Genomic DNA, 19,538 nt, shown 5'->3' on the forward strand with positions numbered 1-19,538 from the left:
CACTCTGTTCAATCATTAACACAAAGCAGAATCTGGGCACTCCCTTTCAAATCACACAGGTTTTAATTTCGACTGCATTTTTTTTTATTGTTTGCTTATATTCAACCTGAGATTATGGGTGTAAATGTTTCCTCAGTTCTTCCTTGAAAGAATTTGGATTAAATTGGTTTCAGTGAACAGATTTCATGCAAAATCTTTTGTTTTGGGGGCATTGGAGAGCTGCTCAAAAATATTCTGAGGGAATCACAAGTAGGAATTTGTCTAATGTTTCTTCTCTTCTCTTCCCTTCTTTGTTCTTCTCTTCACTTAATTTCTATTCTTAATTTCTGTTCTCTTCTCTTTTCTCCTCTTCTCTTAATTTCTTCTCTTCTGTTCTCTTTTCTTTTAATTTATCTACAAATATCTGTAAGGTAAGATAACTTGTTGACATTTGGACAGTCAATCAGATTTTATGGACTGCACTCAAACATAAACACTCAATAATTTCCCAAGAAAACATCTCATCTCAGCCTGAAGTAAAGTATTGTCAAGAACAGCTTCTAATTTGCTTGATTTCTTACCTATAAGATAAAACTCATCATTCAGTAGAGTCATAAAATAATATTTTATTCAGTCAGTCACATTCATTCTTTTTGACATTGCTTTTCTCCCAAACTGAGAACATAACTTTGAAAAAGTCAATTTATTTTCCATTGTCATGAAAATATAACACATAAAACATGTAAAATATATTCCAGCTAACTTTTCTACAAATTCACTATGTACAGTATAAAATGCAACAACGCCATGCAAATTTTTTACATTACAGTCTCATCTCTGAAAATAAATACCGTAAGTGTAAACTTGGATTTTCAAATGTATAATTTCAAACGACGATATCTCGTAATTCATTGTGTAAATATATTGTACTGGGCGAACTGTAATACGTTTATTCTTTTTGCTCTCTTGGTGTTTTCTGCCAAAGATCATCTTCGTTTTCATCATCTTCACCTTCAGAAGTTAGAACTTGGTTTCTGGATCTGGAACCTGTGGTGGAGAAGGAGCCTGTGTTTCAGTGAGTTTCACTCCAAAACAAGATAGCAAAGTACTTTTACAAAATTGACTGCAAGCAAAAAAACAAAAACACATGATACTTTTGAAATGGCTGGTAGCTTACATCATAACTTAAGTCATTGGCTGACAAAATGACATGATGATACAGAGTGAATCTTCTATGTTTTAGAGATTAAACAAAGATTTTTTTCTAAAATGGATATAATGCACTTTGGGATAGAGCTCAATTTGTAAAGCTACTAATTGTGTAAATGTAACAGATATGAAAGCCATAGTTTAAACCATTGCTGATTAATAGATCAGATAATAGATCAGATTATATTAGATAAAAAATAAAGTGTGGTATGTTATTGGACTGGTTACTTACATATCTGTCTCTGCTCCTCAAACTGCCTCCGCTGTTGATGGGGTGATGAACTGTGACTGTTGTTACTATCTACAAAACATGATAGGACATGACATGACATTACAGTAAATAATGATTGTGCTCTGAGGTGCTTTGGATAAAAGCGTCCACCAAACGGCACGTGTTAGGTACCGAAGAGGATTAGGGCCACATGTGAAAAATGTATTTCAGTTCTGAGATCAAAGTCAAACATTCTGAGATTCTGACTTTAAACTCAAAATTCTGAGATTCTGACTTTATTCTCAAAATTACGACTTTCACAATTCTGACATTTTGACTGTATTCTCAGAATTCTGATTTTATTCTCAGAATTCTGAATTTATTCTAAAAATTCTGACTTTTTTCTCAGTATTTTCACTATAAACTCGTAATTCTTACTTTATTCTCAGAATTGAGTTTAATCTCAGAACGCTTTCTCATAAAATCTTAATGTGTCCCCAATCCTCTGCAGTTCTGTTATATTTGACCAACTTAAAGAAATACATTGTGTTACGGTTTATGTTCCGTACCTTTTCATAGTTGGATTTCTTCTCTGTGGTCTCTGGGTGTTTCTCCAGGATGTGCAGCATGGCGTCATGCAGCGTCAGGAAGAACATGGTGGGCTCAACTTCATCGTCAAAGAAGCCGCAGCTGTGCAGTTTCTCCAGGATGTACGCTACAGGCAAGAAACAGACAGTCACTCTCAGGGTTTCACTCCGACATGCTATATATTATGGGAGAAAAAAACATCACGCTGAATGATTACATCCTTCAAAACATTGCTTTTTGTAAGTACAAGGCTCAAGATAGCTACTAAATTAAATTATATTCAACGAGTTTACTTTTACAAAATTACCTATTGTAATGACTTTGTAATGTTTTGTTGATTTGAAATAAATGTGCTTATATCTTGTTCAGCCAATACTGTTGATCTGTTATATAATTTCTAACTCTAAACTTCAAAACATCCTTATCCTACGACTTTAATACTAAAGATAATGTTGCATAAGGTAAGACATTTAAAATGAATATGTTTGAGTTAGTATAAATAAATTAAGTCAACATTCAGCATTTAATTATATTATATCTATATATATATATATACATAAAGTATATGTGTAATTATGGGGCAGAAAGGAGGATTTTTGGGCTTTAAATCTATGTTGGACAAAATAAATGTAAACAAAATGTTCTTTATTGAGTTGATATGAACCAAGGAATTACATGAAAAACATGAATTTTGTGAAAAAAAATGGTCAAATCACGAGGTTGCACTGAAACACTGCTCGATAGCTGAGAGCTTGTTCTATAAACACATAAAATTGAGAAAGAAAAAGATTTCCTAACATGTAAAATTACATTTTTTCAAAATAAAGACCTGTTTTTGTAAGTACAAGGTTCATGACAGCTCCTAACGTCAATAATATTCAATAATGAATTTTACTTTAATGCCAGCAGTGAGTGTAAGTGTATTTTTCAAGTGGTGGATATTTCATTTTGGAATAAAACTCTGCACTTCATAACAAACCAAGGTGTTAATATACTCTCATACTTACTATCACAAGCCACGATGTAGACCTCAATTTCAACTCGAATCAGCTCCTTCAGCGCCTGCACAGAATCACAGAAGATTAGAAAAACCAAAATCAGACTAACAGCTACTGCGGCTGCTGTGAAATCCCGACTCACCGTTTTGAGTCCCTTCAGAGCAGAAATGTCCAGGAAGGAGACGGCGGCGAAGTCCAGGATCAGGCTGTGCAGCTCCACCCTGGGAACGCTGATGTTGGCGGGAAGCTCGGCGTTCCAGTCGATCCGGACGGGAAGGTCCTTGAAGTCGGTGGGCAGGTCCAGGTCCTCCATGTTGCTCTCGTCCTCCGACTCCTTGATGGGTCTGCATGAGGTGTTCAGGAAGCCTTTCTGTAACGGCAAAGCATGATTCATTCAGTCGTGTTAAGAATCGTGATGAAGAATAATTCAGAAGAAGAATTCAGACCAAAACAGGCATGAGGTGAGAGCCGCAGTGTAAATGAGACTTTTATGAGGTTGTGAAAGTGTTTCCAGGTCAAAGTTACGACTCACCGATGTCCACTGCAGCTCTCCTTTCTTCAGAAGCTTCCGGATCATCCTCAGCGCTTTATTTCTCTTTCTCAACACTCTCAGCGGGTTAAATCCAATCTGAGAAGACATCGGTGTACATAACAACAAGTGTGAGAGATGCAATCTGGTCAGAGATCAGACTTACTCTGTATTTGTCCTCTGTTTTGAAGGTATAAAGGCAGTTTTTAATATCCATTTCACATAGTTTCATTTGTAAAAAAAAATTACATGCATTTTGTAAAGAATTAGAAAATTTCAGGTCATGATTTCACCACTCACAATTAAGTATTTAATATTTTTTTAGTAATTTTCTGTGTTAAACCTGGCTATAATATTAGGATACCAAGGTACGTTGTTCCACACTCCCTCGCGAAAAGCAGCATCCGACTATCATACCAACCTATATATGGCTCGAATGAAGGATTGTTGATTGTCATTTCTATAGTTGAAACATCATCTTTAACCACAACTGTTCTAGATACATGACTCATAACTTGCTGACCGTTTACCCTAACTGTCACCACAACTTTTATGAATATCATTCATATCTTACTGAATGTTAACCCTAACTGTCACCACAACTCTTACGAATATTGGTAACACTTTACAATAAGGGTACATTAATTAAGGGTTAGTTAATGCTTAATTAAGCAATATTACACAAGAGCGTGTGCTTTACCGTCATTATTGGCACGACAGTGATGCGGTCAGTAAGCATGTATTTCCTGTTTCCCTGGAAATACATGGGGTCTGACTAATAACTGGAAAACAATCAGTCATGTCAGTAAACTCCTAGGTAATGAAACCTAGTTTACTGCTCTAGCAAGTAGGCCGACCCTTAGTAACGACCTAGCAACAGAGACGATTTCTAGTCCCTGTTGAGTCAGCCAGCCAACTTGAGCTAATGCTTTCTAGAGATCGTGGGATTTCCCGAACTGAATAAATACCACATATATAAACACAAAACTGCCTTGCTAGCTCCATCTTGTTGTAACTAAGATATCTGCTGAAAAAAATAAATTTTCCATGGGTTAGTTAATGCTTATTAAGCATTAACTAACCCTTAATTAATGTACCCTTATTGTAAAGTGTTACCAGAATATCACTCATATCTTGCTGAATGTTTACCCTAATTGTCACCACAACTGTTCTAGATACATGACTCATCTATTGCTGAATGTTAACTGTGTGTGTATGCCTTTAAGTTTAATTGGGTCAAACAAGGAAATTGTAAACTTATCATTTCCAATCGTCTTCTGTTTATGGCACAACCTCTAAAAGTTTATTTGATCATTCTTTATGACATTATGGGATTTTTCACTTTTATTTTTCAATGATGACATGTTTTCCTATGTTGAGCGCTGTGGGCTTTGGATATGAATCATTATAAATTTTCTATAAACTGTGATACTTACAGCTTCCACCAGCTTGCTCCTGAAGAACTCAATGTTGGCGAAGAAGATGGGTGAGGGGATCCTGAAGATCTTCACCCCCTCTGGCTCATATATCTGGAAAGAGAGCATTTTTACCAAGATGGACGAGAGCAATAGTTTCCGAGAGGGCTGTTATACCCAAAATAGTTTCCATAATCACAATAAGGAATATCCAAAGTCTCTTCAAAGTAATATACATACTGTACATGAGAATAAAAACAGGAGGAAACAGGGAAGCTCGCTTAGTACTTCTCTGATTCTCATAAAAGCCATAAACCAACCAGGTCGTCGTGCTTTCTGGGAATTATCAGCACAGCTGTAACACATTTTTCATCAATTTATATAAAGCAGCTGTACCCAAAATCTTTCATGTCAAAGACCCTTCAGACCACAACTTCCCGTTTGATAAAGGTTTTGTAACAGGGATTCCCAACTGAGTGTATTTATTTTTAATTATTTATTTATTTATTTTTCTTTTCTCATACAGGAATATGTTGACTCTCATGCTGTTATTGATACTGTATGCTGCAAAATCATAAATAAAGTTGGACAGAAAAAAAAAGAATAGGCATTCTTATACATTCCCTCCGTATCCTATCTTTGAGTAAACAAAATAATAATGAAATCCTTATGTTGTGGGGGACCGATGGGAACCCCCTCGATGACCCCTGGTGGCCCCTGAACCCCAGTTGGGAAACCTCTGGTCTAAAGCACAGTGAAAGCTTCAGACTGTAACAGAAGATGCAGATGAAGTGTGCAGGATCGAGCCGACTTACACTGACATAGTCCTTTCTGTCTTTGTAGATGTCAGTTCCCTTGATGTTGGCCAGGACGCTGCAGCGGGGGCTGGAAGAGGAAAAGTTTAAAAATATCAATGACAAAACTCCTTCTCCTTCATTTCCACATTGAATCAAACCTGGTATTGACTAATTAAATACGCTGAGGGATAAGAATCAATCAATTAGAAACATTTAAAAGAAAAGTACATGTGGTAAAGACTCAGAAAGAAGATTACAAGTCTACAACTTGACGACATAAAGAGCTCAGTGTAAGAACTGTTGTCGTAAATAAACAGTTTGATACTAACAACTGAGTCCTGAGGACGACGGTGAGCAGCTCCACCCCCAGACCTGCAGCCAGGCCGAGGTCCAGGCCCAGAAAGATGGCCGCCACACAGGTCCCCACCCACACCACCTGGACAGGAACACATGAAACAGAAAATGTGTTTGATGAGTTTTTTAAAGGGGCAATAAGAAAGATTTTTACTGCCCCATAGCACAAAATGACCGTGTGGAGTTTTTGATTAATCCCGGTGACTCAGTGATTACTTCACCAGGTGGTGAGATTTCTGGCTTTCAAAACTCACTTTTCACTATGCTTACAAACAAAAGCTCCCCACCCACTGGGGTTTCAAGACATTCCCCACCCACCTATTCACATTTTCAGCTGCTCAGCAAGGACGCTATTATTACTACAGTATTTTGAATGGTGATACATTACCTCTACCTCACTGCATTGGCTTCCTGTGTGCCAAAGAATTGAGTTTGAAATTCTGTTGCATGTTTATAAAGCACTAAATGGTTTAGGACCAAAATACATTTCTGATCTCCTTCGATGTTATGAACCCGCCAGACCCCTCAGGTCTTCAGGTGCTGGTCTGCTTACTGTTCCCAGGGTCAGCAGCTTTTAGTTTTTATGCTCCTCATGCCTGGAACAAACTTCCAGAAAATCTGAGGTCTGCCCCCCTGGCGAACCCTGTTTAGGGCAAGAAATTTAGGGCAACACTCATCTGCACTGGAATATTTATTTATTTTCATCCTTTACATTTTCTTTTAAATGTGATTTTAATGCACTTTTGACTTTTCTAATCTTCTTGTCTTTTTATTTATGTCTTTATTTTTATTTTATTTATGTAAAGCACTTTGAATTGCCGTTGTGTATGAAATGTGCTATATAAATAAACTTGCCTTGCCTTGCCTCTACTCTAGGTGTTTCTGTTGGGTCTCTTCTCTAATTAGCTAACTTACGCCTCTCTGTTGTGAAAATGTGACTTCATTGTTTGTATCAAGTACAGGCCAACCTATCTGAAGGGGAAATGAAGGGGGAGGGGCTAGAGACTACACAAGTTCCTCCTACACAAGTTCTAGAGACTTGTGTAGGAGGAGAAAAGTTCTATCAGTGTTGTTGTAATTCCTACTGGTCGCCTATAGAGGTCGATAAAGGTCTGATTACTAAATGCCCCTTTAAACCTGTGTTTATCCAGGGAAAGTTGACTGAGCACCATGCTGTTTTTCTGCTTAACATTCTCACCTGAGAGCTTCCCAGTGCAACCACAATCTTCTTTAAAGGTAGTTTTTGAGAAAGGGGTTTTCCATTAATTTTCCACCACCCAGAATTTCCCAGCTGGTCTGGGGTTTCAAACCGACGACCTTCCAGTCACAGGCCCACCTCTCTATCCTCTAGGCTTCCCGGTCTTTAGGCAGCATGCTGTGAGTGTGTGAGAACTTACACAGTCCGGTTTGTCCTTCCTCCACAGGTACGGGACGTCTCTGAACTGCATCAGCATGCCCTTCAGGTTGACGATGACCACAGCGCCCAGCACCGACTGTTAACACAAGGGTCAAAGGTCAGATCGCCCATCAATCTGAAGACCAATGTAGAGTTTGAGGTCAGTCTGAGGTTTTTTACCTTCTGGAGAGGCTCCAGTAAGAATCCTATGGCCACAGTGACGATCATCACTATTATCGCCGACAGCAGACCGGCAATCTGAAAAGGACAGAAGAGACAAGTTTAAACAGCAGAGAAGAAGAACGCTGCCTTGTCGTCAGTCACATGCCAGTGCTCACTGGAGGTTGGATTATATGAACATTGTAGACCAAAGAAGAACGAAAGAAAAAGTCCAAAGCACAGTTTACACCCTGAGAAAGTCCTGTGTGCCGTAACATGCTGGTGCTTTTTTTCTTCAGTGTTATTAGCTGTTAAAATAAAGGCTTTTTCTTTGGTCTTCGGTCTACAAGAGAATACTTTATTAATAGTAGTAGAGTAGTAGAGGGAATAGTAGAGGGAATAGTAGAGGGAATAGTAGAGGGAACGTTTTCCCTTTATCATAATAATCAAAGTGCAGGATTTATTATACTGTTGTATTCCAGTGTTTAGAATCATTACAAATGTAAAGAAACCTCTGAAAGCCTCAAATCGTGATATAAATAAAGCCAATGTTGAGGCAACAGTGTTTCAAAGGTGGCTGCCATACTGCGGTCACAGATTTGGCCTTTGAACAAATTTCAATCTCATTAAACTAAGTTTTTTAACATCAAATACTTAACTTTTCTCTTTCATCTATTTTTTTCTGATCACTCTAAGTAGAGGAATGCCATGGCAAAGAGATTTTTATCTAAACACCAGAGGTCAGTGTTGTGTAAAATTATGAAAGAGCACATTCGGTTACATTTTATTTAGATAGTGCAATGCTGATACTGATCTTACTATCAAGTGACTATAATGTGCCACTAAAATGTCTGCTGAGTTTCAAGTGACACTCAGAATTGTGTGATATTGATATTCAGGGTCAGGGATACATAAGAGATGAGATGCAGCGAAATAGGCAAGAGACACTTTGTTGAACATCTACTTTTTGTCACCTGATGGTTCGCTGAGTATCGACATTGGACTATCCAAATAGAGTGTTACTGCACATTCTCTTCTCCTTCGGTGTGAATAGAAAAGTCAAGGCTACAGAAATCGAGTCCAGTCTTGGTCTTGAGAAAACCTTTTTGACTTTTTCAACTTGTCTTGGTCTCAGCCACTACTGGATATTGACTTGACATTTTCCTGCCAATCAAATAATTAAAAAAATGAGTAAATTTATTGGTGATTGACTTATTTTTCCACAGCACTACAAACAATTTAAGGAGTTTCACCTGTGGAAACCTGTGTAATGTAATGTTTCTCAAACTTCTACGCATTGATTGGTCAAATTCTTATGTATTGATTAGCTGGATGTTGAAAGGTTTAGTCCAGAGCTGCTGCAGATTGATCAGCATCTCTGTTAATCCTTAAGAAACTCATTAATCATTACTTTGGCATTTGAAAAGTAGGTTTGTTGCTTATTTTTGTCTTCAGTGGGGCTTGATTTGCTCTGGTCTCGGTCTTGACTTCTTTGATTTTGACTCAAACTGGACCTGGTCTTGGATTTGACCTGGTCTTGCCTGCAGAGAGGAAGAGCTAAAAGTCAGCCATGTTGGTTTACCTGAGTCTTTCCCCCTGTGCTCTCCTGCACGGCGCTCCTGGACAGAGCCGTACTCGCTGCGAAAGACTTGAAAGAGGCTCCGAAGATGTTGCTGGCCCCAAAGGCTATCAGCTCCTGCATCCGGGTCACAGAGAAAACCCCTCTTATCACCCGAGTTACACAAATCCAGATTAAACCCGACACATTAACCGTATTCTAATGCTGTAAATGCTACAGTGTGTAGTGACGCACCTGGTTTCCGTCGATGGTGTAATCGTGTTTGACAGAATAGACCTTTGCCACAGAGAAAGCCACGGCGAAACCCACGATGGCCATAGGAAACGCTTCGACCGCCGTTTCCTGGAAGATGTGCAGGTTGGGAGCCATGGGAGTCTCGTACCTGAGAGGGGAATAAACGTTAACTTAGATCTAGTTTGAATAGTTCCAATGTGACGGCAAATCAGCAATTTGTGAATAATTTACTAAAAAGTTTTTGTTGTTTCAGTCCAAATTGCAATTGCTTTTTAATCATTACTAAACATGCTGTCATTGCAAACAACAACAACAAGCAATGTATTCTTTCGTTGATGAAAAACAGCTGGTTTTGTATATAATTACATTGATGTTTATCTAATAACATTATAAATGATAAAACAATCAGTTGTTGAATTGATTAGGATTCTTTTTCACTGGTTAAAATTAGTCAGATTTAGGTGATTCATAAACAGTTCACAACTAAACAATTAATTACAGCATTTAGGCTTATATCATGGTAAATAAGCATTTTCTGTTTTGAGTTCAAAATATGACTAAAATCTTTGTTTTTAGGAGTTATTAAATGTGTTGTACTTGTAAGACAAAATATATATATACTCTTGGTTATTTGGTGAAAATAACCATGTTTTATATATCTGACAACATTTTAATTTTAAAAAATCTGATGATTTTGCTGTGTACATAAAAATTGCTTGGCTGAAACAAAAGTTCTTACCCCAGTGGAATGGGACCAACAACATCAACACCGAACTTGGTCTTGAAGTCAAATGCGTACGAAACTCCGCATGCGATGACAGTCTGGGGAAGAAATGACAAAAAAATTCAACTCATTATGGCCGACAGATATTAGGCCTGATTCACAGAATTAGCTTCAACATGAGAAACGTTAATCATCTCCTGGCTGGCAGAACGCCGGCACCTTTTCCTTGAATTGACATGACAGCTTTCAAGTGCCATAAAATGAGTCGCATAAATCAAAAGATTAATACTTGTTGTGAAAGCAGCTCTTTCATACAGTCATAAACAATCACAGTAGAGATTAGTGCAATCATGGTGACTGTTTATACAGCCCACGCTCCTACAACAAGTGGAAAACTTGTAAGGATGTTGTTGCACAATCTCCCTCACCATGATAACCTCTATAGGGATGGGCACAGGCAGCTTGGCTTTGTATCTGTCATTTATCTCCTTCACGATGAAAACCACCACCATGATCACGATGGACGTCACCAGGTCGCAGATGTTGGTGGAGGTGATCTGGACGAAGATCTTCTCCAGAGTCTGAAAGGAAATGAAGTTGCATAATCATCTTGAACGACCCGTGACGAACAGTATCTAAGGTTTCTGCACCGGGAAGTCGTCCTTTACTTACGTATATGATGGAGAGCGGCCCGCTGATGCCTGGGACCACCAGCCCCAACACAAACTTGAGCTGGGACACCAGGATGTGGACGGCGGCTGCTGTGGTGAAGCCGGACACCAGCGTGTCGGACAGGTACATGACGACAAACCCCACCTGCAGTATACCCATGCCCAGCTGGAAGAGACAGACAGTCATGGTGATAATGTGATATTTAATAATAATAATAATAATAATAATAATAATAATAATAATAATAATAATAATAATAAACTTTATTTGTATAGCACCTTTCATACAAGAAATGCAGCTCAAAGTGCTTTACAACAAAGAAATTACATGCACCAAGTGCTTCACATAAAACTTGATAATAATAGCGAAAACAAGATAAAGATGAGAATAGAATACATAGCATAACATAAGATGGAAAATAAAACCCACTGAATAATAATAATACAAATAAAGTTAAAAAATAGAGTACATAGAATGCATAAATCAAGTAAAATACAACATTTTAAAAGAAGTGCAGTAGTGCAAAAGTGCGAAGCAATGTGCAAAAAAGAGTTTCAGGCCTGTATCAGGAAAGTCGTAGCTAGTTTTTAGCTTTCTTTTAAAAATATTTGGCGAGCTGGCTTCCCTGATATCTATAGGTAGTGTGTTCCATTTACTAAAATTCACTCAAGGTTTGTGCAGAGAAAACCGCTCCATATCACCAAAATGATCAAATCAGAAAGCTGTGCTATTCACTAACCATATGCAATGAGTGGAAAGCTGCCTGTAGCGCTGGTCAAATAATAAAGCATCTTTGTGTCTGTTATGTTCATGCATATGTAAATGATATGAAAATCTTGTTATATTGCCCTCATAATAGTTATTTGTAGGTGAGGCTGATAGAGATTGCACCCAATTCACTAAGACTTCTCAACACCATCCCCCCAAATTATTATGAACTTTTGAAAGGGGGCGTCCTGAGGGCGTCCTGAGGGCGTCCTGAGAGCGTCCTGAGGGCGTCCTGAGGGCGTCCTGAGGGCGTCCTGAGGGTGTCCTGAGAGCGTCCTGAGAGTGTCCTGATGGCGTCCTGAGGGTGTCCTGAGGGCGTCCTGAGGGTGTCCTGAGGGCGTCCTGAGGGTGTCCTGAGAGCGTCCTGAGGGTGTCCTGAGGGTGTCCTGGGGGCTCAGTGGGCTAAGACGCATGCCATATAAACGCAACGTCTTGGTTTCGAATCCAACCCAGGACCTTTGTTGCATTTGAGGTGTAAAAACTGCACAAACTGCCCTTGCATCACAATCTCAGTGAATCTGAACCTGAGTGTGCAGTAGAATACATTTTTATAGTCATGTCAATAAGATAAAAGGGGGTTTTTGCCTTGACCGTGTCGATTCAGTTTTCAAAGTATTATTATTGGTGTGTTTCACCTGCATGATGCCGGTGAGGAAGGTGACGGAGGAGGCCACCATCACTCTCTGCTCGTCCCTCGTCAGGCCTTCGAACCCGGTGATGTTGGCCGGCGGACCTTCGTCTGGAACCAGCCGGGTCACAACCGAACCAATCATCAGACACAAGACTGGGAACGGACCTGGAGAGAGAGAGAGAGAGAGAGAGAGAGAGAGAGAGAGAGAGAGAGAGAGAGAGAGAGAGAGAGAGAGAGACAGAGAGAGAGAGAGAGAGAATAGTAGTTAACCCATATAACTTTTTGAGAACGTTTATAGGGAGAGATTTAGACATAACTGCACGTACGTACACACAAACACACACACACACACACACACACACACACACTGCCCTTACCCACTGAGATGTGTCTGGAGGTGCCCAGGAAGAAGTATATGATGACGGGGAAGAAGGCGGAGAAGAGGCCGTACCAAGGAGGCAGAGAGGCCAGCAGGCAGTAGGCCAGACCTGAACCAGACAACAACACTTTATATCACTCTAGATCACTTTATATCACTCTATATCACTCTTGTTTTCTTTACCCTTCCTTTCTCTGGGTTACAACTGAGGCACAGTGTGTTTTTTCCCCAGTATACACTAGTACATTGTTGCCAGGGATCAGATACTACTTATCAATTATGTTTATTATATCGCCCGCTGTAAGGGTTACTATCGAACACTACAATTAAAGCTAAGATTACAACTGGGCATGAAAAAACACTGTCGTAAACTGGTAAAATAAAAACGAGACTTTGTTGATAAAACCATCTTGTCTGCTTGTGAAACTAACTAAAATTATGTGAGATAGATGCGAAATGTCAAGTATGTATTGAAAAATGAATGTAAATAAATTAAAATGAATGTGTTTTATGATTTATTATTTGTGTTACACAGTACCTGCAAACATATACAAAGTACCTGTTCTGAACTTCTACCATTATACCTTTAAAAAATACCAACCTTACCAAAACACTAAAACTAGAACTGAAACTAACTAAAACTAAACTAAAGCTACCAAACCCACACCGAAAACTAGCTAAAACTAAACTGAAACTGAAATAAAGATGGAAAACGATATAAAAATAAAAACGAATGAAAGATCCAGAACTATAATGACTACGCCTGCTAGTAAAGATAGCTTCATTATCATCCTTAACCCATTTTTAGACACAGATAATGCAGAACCGGCTGACTGAAAGGTTATCAGCTCATTATCAGAATAGACTGAAGTTATCAAACTGTTAGAGGAAACCGCGAACACGACACTGTAAACTAATCTAAGCGACAACAATCAAACAAAGAGCTTTTATTCAGAGCATAGGTGTAGATTTAAGGGGGATTCAGGGGGAAATGCTCAATATTAGGAGGATTTGTCCCTCTTAATTATTTCTGCCTCAAACACGTTGTAAACAGATTTTTCGTTTTAGTTGCTCTGCATTTTTAGAGGAACAGTTGATTTTGTGATTGTCTTTGGTCACAAGTGCAAACACCCCTTCCCCTTTAAAACAAGTAAACGTGTCATCCCCCACGGATGATGCAGGCGCCCCATTGGCCAATCAGCAACACGATGCATCGCACCCATCAAACCAATTACTGTATTTTTTTATAAACATCAGAACTCAGTGCCAAAATGCATCATGCCTACAAGTTTCATCAAAATCGGATCAATGGTGCCTTAGATATCGCGTTTTTTAATTCTTTTTTACCTTTAATTAAAGCACTCCCATTAGGCAAATCAGTGTAATTTTACCAAGTTTCATCAAAATCGAACTGGTGGTGTCTGAGATTTTACGTTTTACAGACCAACAGAAGGACGGACAGACTCATGTTTGCGTAATTTTCTCATATAAATTTGTGTGTTTTGTTTTTAGAGTTGTTGGTGTTTACCTTGCAGGACGGCCACCAGTCCGGTACTGACACCAGACACCAAGTCACTGAGCAGCCACTCTTTAATTCGGTACATTCTCATCCAGCCGATGACGGGCAGCAGAGACAGAGCTGCGTTCTTGGCTCGTTTGGCATCGCATCTGGAATAAACATGAAGAAAAATTCATGATCAATATAAAAAAAAAACATGCAATTCCTCTAAAGCGCTAAATAACTTCGCCTAATAAAATTAAACAGACATAAAATCTAGACAATGTGAATGAGATGGTGATCATTTTTAGACTGGATTTTTGCTGGATATTTATGCTTTGGGACGATCTTCATATCAGTCTGTGTCTGTAAGTAAAGTGAAGACAGGAAAAAAAGGAAAGGTATCAGGCTCAAATAAAGAATTAAGACTTATAAATACAAGTCTGCCTTCTTAAAAACCATAACCAGCACATTGGAAAAGATAATCGACTATGAATGAATGAATGAATGAATGAATTTATTTGATGATTAAAAAAAACAAACACTGCATAACACTGCATTGCAGTCATTACATACATTAATATAATCTCACACATATGACCACACCTGTAGCCACCAAAGCCATATAAGAAACAAAAACCAGCCATTGCATGTTGGTAAGTGTGAAGACAGGAAAGCAAGAAGGGAATCAGTCTCAAATAAAGTAAGTAGGGGAGAATGGGGTAAAATGTGCCACTTTTTACATTTGGTGCTAAAACAGCAAAACAAATGTGTATTTATTTGAAACACTAATTGTGATGCATACTTAAAGGTAGCAGAGCATTCATGGAAATTAAAACATTTTCTGTAGCTAATCCACTTTTAGACTCAAAAACAAGGGGTGGCTCATCTCGGCTCAACTTACCCCGCTCTCCCCTACAAGTTCACCATCTTAACCTCCACAAACCAGCACACATGAACGGCTAAATCGTCTCATAATCACGCTCTGAGGAAACAAAAGTCAGGCGTTGCAGGTTCCTTACGTGAAGTACTGCTTGACGTGGTCCAGCAGGGTTTTCCGGTGCCTGTAGATCTTCTCGTGTTCCTGGGCGAAGGATTCCTCGGAGTACAGCGGCCTCGCCACCACATACTGCCTGGCTGCCGAGCGCATCATCTCGCCTCTGCTGCTGCCGGACTGCTGCGTTCCCCTCTACGTGGCTCTGAGGTCCGCTAATCACATTACATTAGGAAGAGGGTCATGTCTTGCCTTTGAACGTCACTTATCAAAGACCATTAAGGGCGAACAACAAAGGTCCAGGTGTGAGTAACAGGCCCAACACATCAGCCGGGTTCGGAGCGACCTGCACTGTCCTGGGAGGAAGACTCTGAGCTCTGACTTAGACTCTAAAAACACTAGAAAACGCTAGAAACAGATTAAGACTAGAAAAGCCTGTAGCAACCAATAATGTAAAAACTGGATAATGTAATAACTTGTCAAAACGTAAGAAAATGTTCCTCTAAGAGTCGAAAATGTAATAAAAACTCCTGACCGATATTGAAGTAACTTTCCCCCCAATAATGCAATAACTTATTACATTATCTACCAGTTGTTACATTATCGGGCTGTGACTTTTTTTTTACCTACAATGTAATAACATTGACTGATAATGTAATAATTGGTAAGAGTCAGTGAGAGGTCAAGGGAGAGCATGTGCAGGTTGTAAGATTAAAATTTGTTTTTTCCTCTCACACCTTATCCAACAGTGATCTTCACCTGTGCTAATATAAAACAGTTTATCTGATGCAAACAGTAAAACTCTCAAGAAAAAAACAGGATTTAACACATTAGTGTGTCAACTTATATCCAACCCATTTGTTTTTTTCACAATATGAAAAGTGACAAGTGAGATTTTATTACATTATCCCACAATTGACTACATTAAGGGTTTTAGTTACATTTTCAACTCACTTTGAGGGACATTTTACTCCATTTTAACAAGTTATTACATTATCTGACAGTTATTACATTATCTGGCAGTCATTACATTATCGGTTGCTACAAGGCTTGTTTAGATTTTTAGCACTGAAATATCTCGGCTTTCAAAAAGTCCCTGAGTGACTTTTCCAGGACTCACTTTCTGTACAAACCATTGATTTTAGAGTTTCAAAATCATCAAAGAAATAATACTTATATAGCTGACAATTGACAGCTTGTTGGCCTTCTCTTAAACCCCCAAAACACATTGCTCCTTCAAGTGTTCACACTCAAAACCCTAGAAAACACACCACTTTTTTTTTTTTTCCAAATAAAGACTGTGTATCCTCATGTAACGTACGCCAACTTATTGCACATACCTCGCCGTGTCTTATCTGCTCTCAAATCCAAAGTTCCCAACGTCTGACAAAAACTTTCTCTCTGTCTTCCTCTCCTCCTCCTCTGGCCCTCGCAGATCGACTGGCGGCTCGGATAGCGTCTCCATCCATAAATGCCACCTCCAGCCGCTTATCACAACTGTAATTATTAACAGCAATTACGATGGAGTCTTCGCTCCACGCACGCCGCTGGACGCCTGCCTTATCCTTGACCATTGTTCTTACTGATTATCTATAACCCCAAGTTTCAGCGAAGGCTTTTCCGCCCCCGAAGAGCATGTGGATGACATTGTTACTGATGGGCAGGATGGGGAGGATGCGGACGGGACAGACAGCGGTCATTGTTATGAAGTGGAAACCAAGTAGCTTTTCAAGAGGGAAGAGGTTGTGCACTTCAAGACCAAAAATAGTCAGTTTGGTGTGTAGGAGCGCTGACTGGTCGGGAGGAACAGTCTGGGGGTTTTTTGGATGTGATTAAGAAGAAGAAGAAGAGTTTTATTCCAACATTTGCTAAGAAACCCCCCTCTGTGTTTGAGGACAGAATCACCTGCAGTTTTGAAATATTTTACTTTATGAATTTCTTCCTTCCCAAAATGGATAAAATATATAGAGATTTGGAGTGAAACCCGTCAAAATTTGAACTCGCCCTATTCAGCACTTGTAGAAACAAACAGATAAGAAAGACCAGGAACTGTTAAGTGTGTGAGAGGTGTGTGTGTAAGTGTGTGTGTGTGTGTGTGTGTGTGTGTGGAGGGGGTGGGGTGGGGGGGATTTACTGGTTTCAGTACAAATCAGCAGAAATGTAAACATTGCAGGGAAAGTGTGTGAATGACCTTATCGAAGTGTCTGCTCAGATTTAAGCGGAGGTAAGGTCTCGCCCCGCTATTTATCTTGGATCAAGTGCAGTTCAGGCCAGGTTCATGGGAAATGTGTGTATGTGTGTGTGTGTGTGTGTGTGTGTGTATGTGTCAACCGACATGCATGTGTGTGTCTGTTCGTGAGCACTATTTGCTGTTGTCACATGAAAACCTTGTAACTCCAGTTTTGGAGATTTCAAGTGAAAAACAAGGCCATTTTTCTTAATTTCCTGAAAAGTTGACATTTTGGAGATAAGGTATGTGAGTGTGAGTGCACAAGCATGTTTTTAAGGTTTTTTTTGTGTGTGTGTGTATTTGTAAGTGTGTGTGTGTGTGTGTGTGTGTGTGCAGCTTTATTTTCTAGGAGTATCTTTTTTTCAGTGGGGGGGATCTTACACAGTGAAACAGTAACAGCTTATTTAAATGCCACCTCACAACTATAACTATGATAAACCAATTTGTTACCTTTGTATCTATCTGATCAGGTTGTTGCGCCTCGCCTTTGTTCAGTCACACTGTGTTAAACAATAAACGATAACCTAATGATTAATATCTGATAAAAGCTGGAACACCTTTGCCTGTCAATTACCCCAAGGTCAGCAATTTTCCACTTTGTTGCATCTGTCACCATTAATAAAAATGACTGAAGGAAAGAACAGTCTTTGTTGTGTGTGAGTGTGTGTGTGTGTGTGTGTGTGTGAGATGGTGAGTGCCTTACAAATTATCAATCAAAATATTACACACAGTCTCACGTTCTCTGATGAAAGGTCAGGGTCGGGTAGAAACAGAATACTTAGCGCTATGTATTCTAGATACAAAGAAAATGTAACTGTATTCTGTTACACTGCCTAAAGAAATAAAGTATTCAGATTACAGATACTTGTGGAAAAGCAGAGGATTACTTCTGGGAATACTCTGAAAGAGAAAGCAGCAAGTTTTCTGCGTCTTTATGAAATGTGCTGCAGAAGAAATTTTGTGTTTGTATGCAAACCTGAAATAAATTTCATGAACTTTGTAATTTTTTGCTTTTTGTTGTCTGTACCTTTATACCTCAAATATGGCAGAGTAATCTGAAAGTAACTGAAAGCAATCAGAAAACATTATTTATTTTGGGTAATCCCTTGGTTTACGTTACTGATTGCAATTTTGATTTCTCAATTTTGAAAGGCCTGCTGTTAAAATGCGTCAATAATAAATGACAATAACAAAAAACTGAAGAAAAGTAGCTTCCCAGAATAAAAGCGTATATTAAGAGTTATTTTGATTCTATATGGGGGAAAGAACACTATATGAACTTCATTGATCCATATCTCTAAAATATAGAAGATCCACTCTGTTCAAGTGCTATCATTTAGTCAAACAAGGCCTTTCATTACCTGCTACACTTCTTAAAAGTGCCATAATTCAGTTTTTTGGTGTCAATCATGTTAGAACAGCAGGTGATATCTAATTTTGGAACAAAACTCTTCGTTTGCAAGTGTGAATCTAAGCGTATTTGCTCCCTCAGGATGGATAATTTTGCTCTGTAGCATCTAGCAACGTAATATGTTCTCTAATATTACAGCGGGTATAAAGTAACATGCTGTTCCATTGTTGAGGTGGAGATACAGTCAAGGACAGTCTGTAAAACCTCGTCACCTCTCATATAAGCCTGGTATGAACATCGCTCATTGATAAAATCCATAATACACCGTTATCTTTGTTGAAGGGAGCACGTATTTTTTATTTAGACAGTCGAAAAGCTGAGAGGGAAACAAAATCGAGAGGTTCGGGGGATCTGAACCACCTATGGGAAGCACAAGTGTTTATTAGGCTATCCACAACAAGGAACCCAGAATTGCCTGGAAAAACACTTTCACGTTCAGGAAATCCCTAAAGTAAATGCTCTCCAATAAAAATGTTTATGTACACTGGAGACTCTGAGCGACCGAGGCTCGTGAGGACGGCATAAAAGGTGTTTTTTACGACCCAGACTTTAAACCCAGCAGGGGCAATAAATATCAACAAGCACCGGTGGAGATAATGCTGGCAGACAACAGAATTATTTAACAATATCTCATCCAAGACACTGCTCACAGAGATTACAGATGCAATCAAAGATGAATGACAACACACCGATTATCAGGATTATTAACAGAAGAAAAGGAGGATTTTCAGTTCTGGTGCCAAAAACTCCAAAGAAGAATTCATCACGTTTTTGACTAAAACA

The 19,538-nt window shown here is 39.0% G+C and overlaps 1 protein-coding gene across 1 annotated transcript; it reads right to left on the minus strand.

Moving 5' to 3' along the window:
• Positions 1-999: 999 nt before the first annotated feature.
• LOC139658834 (chloride anion exchanger-like) lies at positions 1,000-15,273 on the minus strand. Its single transcript, XM_071537012.1, has 20 exons — positions 15,143-15,273; positions 14,151-14,290; positions 12,621-12,731; positions 12,248-12,408; positions 10,845-11,009; positions 10,601-10,753; positions 10,188-10,270; positions 9,449-9,596; positions 9,218-9,331; positions 7,657-7,734; positions 7,478-7,573; positions 6,056-6,162; positions 5,745-5,814; positions 4,951-5,043; positions 3,518-3,613; positions 3,128-3,355; positions 2,995-3,049; positions 1,969-2,114; positions 1,421-1,489; positions 1,000-1,026 (listed from the first exon to the last, which is right to left on the minus strand). The coding sequence occupies exons 1-20, from the start codon at positions 15,271-15,273 to the stop codon at positions 1,000-1,002; spliced, it is 2,271 nt and encodes a 756-aa protein (XP_071393113.1).
• Between the last annotated feature and the right edge of the window lie 4,265 nt (positions 15,274-19,538).

This window comes from Centroberyx affinis, unplaced genomic scaffold (genome assembly GCF_046629955.1).
Source record: "Centroberyx affinis isolate AG114_WGS23_722 - 3 ecotype Tasmania unplaced genomic scaffold, CSIRO-AGI_Caff_v1 ptg002974l_1, whole genome shotgun sequence".
NCBI lineage: Eukaryota > Metazoa > Chordata > Actinopteri > Beryciformes > Berycidae > Centroberyx > Centroberyx affinis.

Bases quoted from the DNA above. Each gene is read 5' to 3' on its own strand.
- LOC139658834 (XM_071537012.1), bottom strand. From the start codon at position 15,273: ATGATGCGCTCGGCAGCCAGGCAGTATGTGGTGGCGAGGCCGCTGTAC. The intron at 10,271-10,600 runs GTGAGGGAGATT...TTTCTTCCCCAG, and splicing joins TCCCTATAGAGGTTATCATG to ACTGTCATCGCATGCGGAGT. The intron at 7,574-7,656 runs GTAAAAAACCTC...TTGTGTTAACAG, and splicing joins TACTGGAGCCTCTCCAGAAG to TCGGTGCTGGGCGCTGTGGT.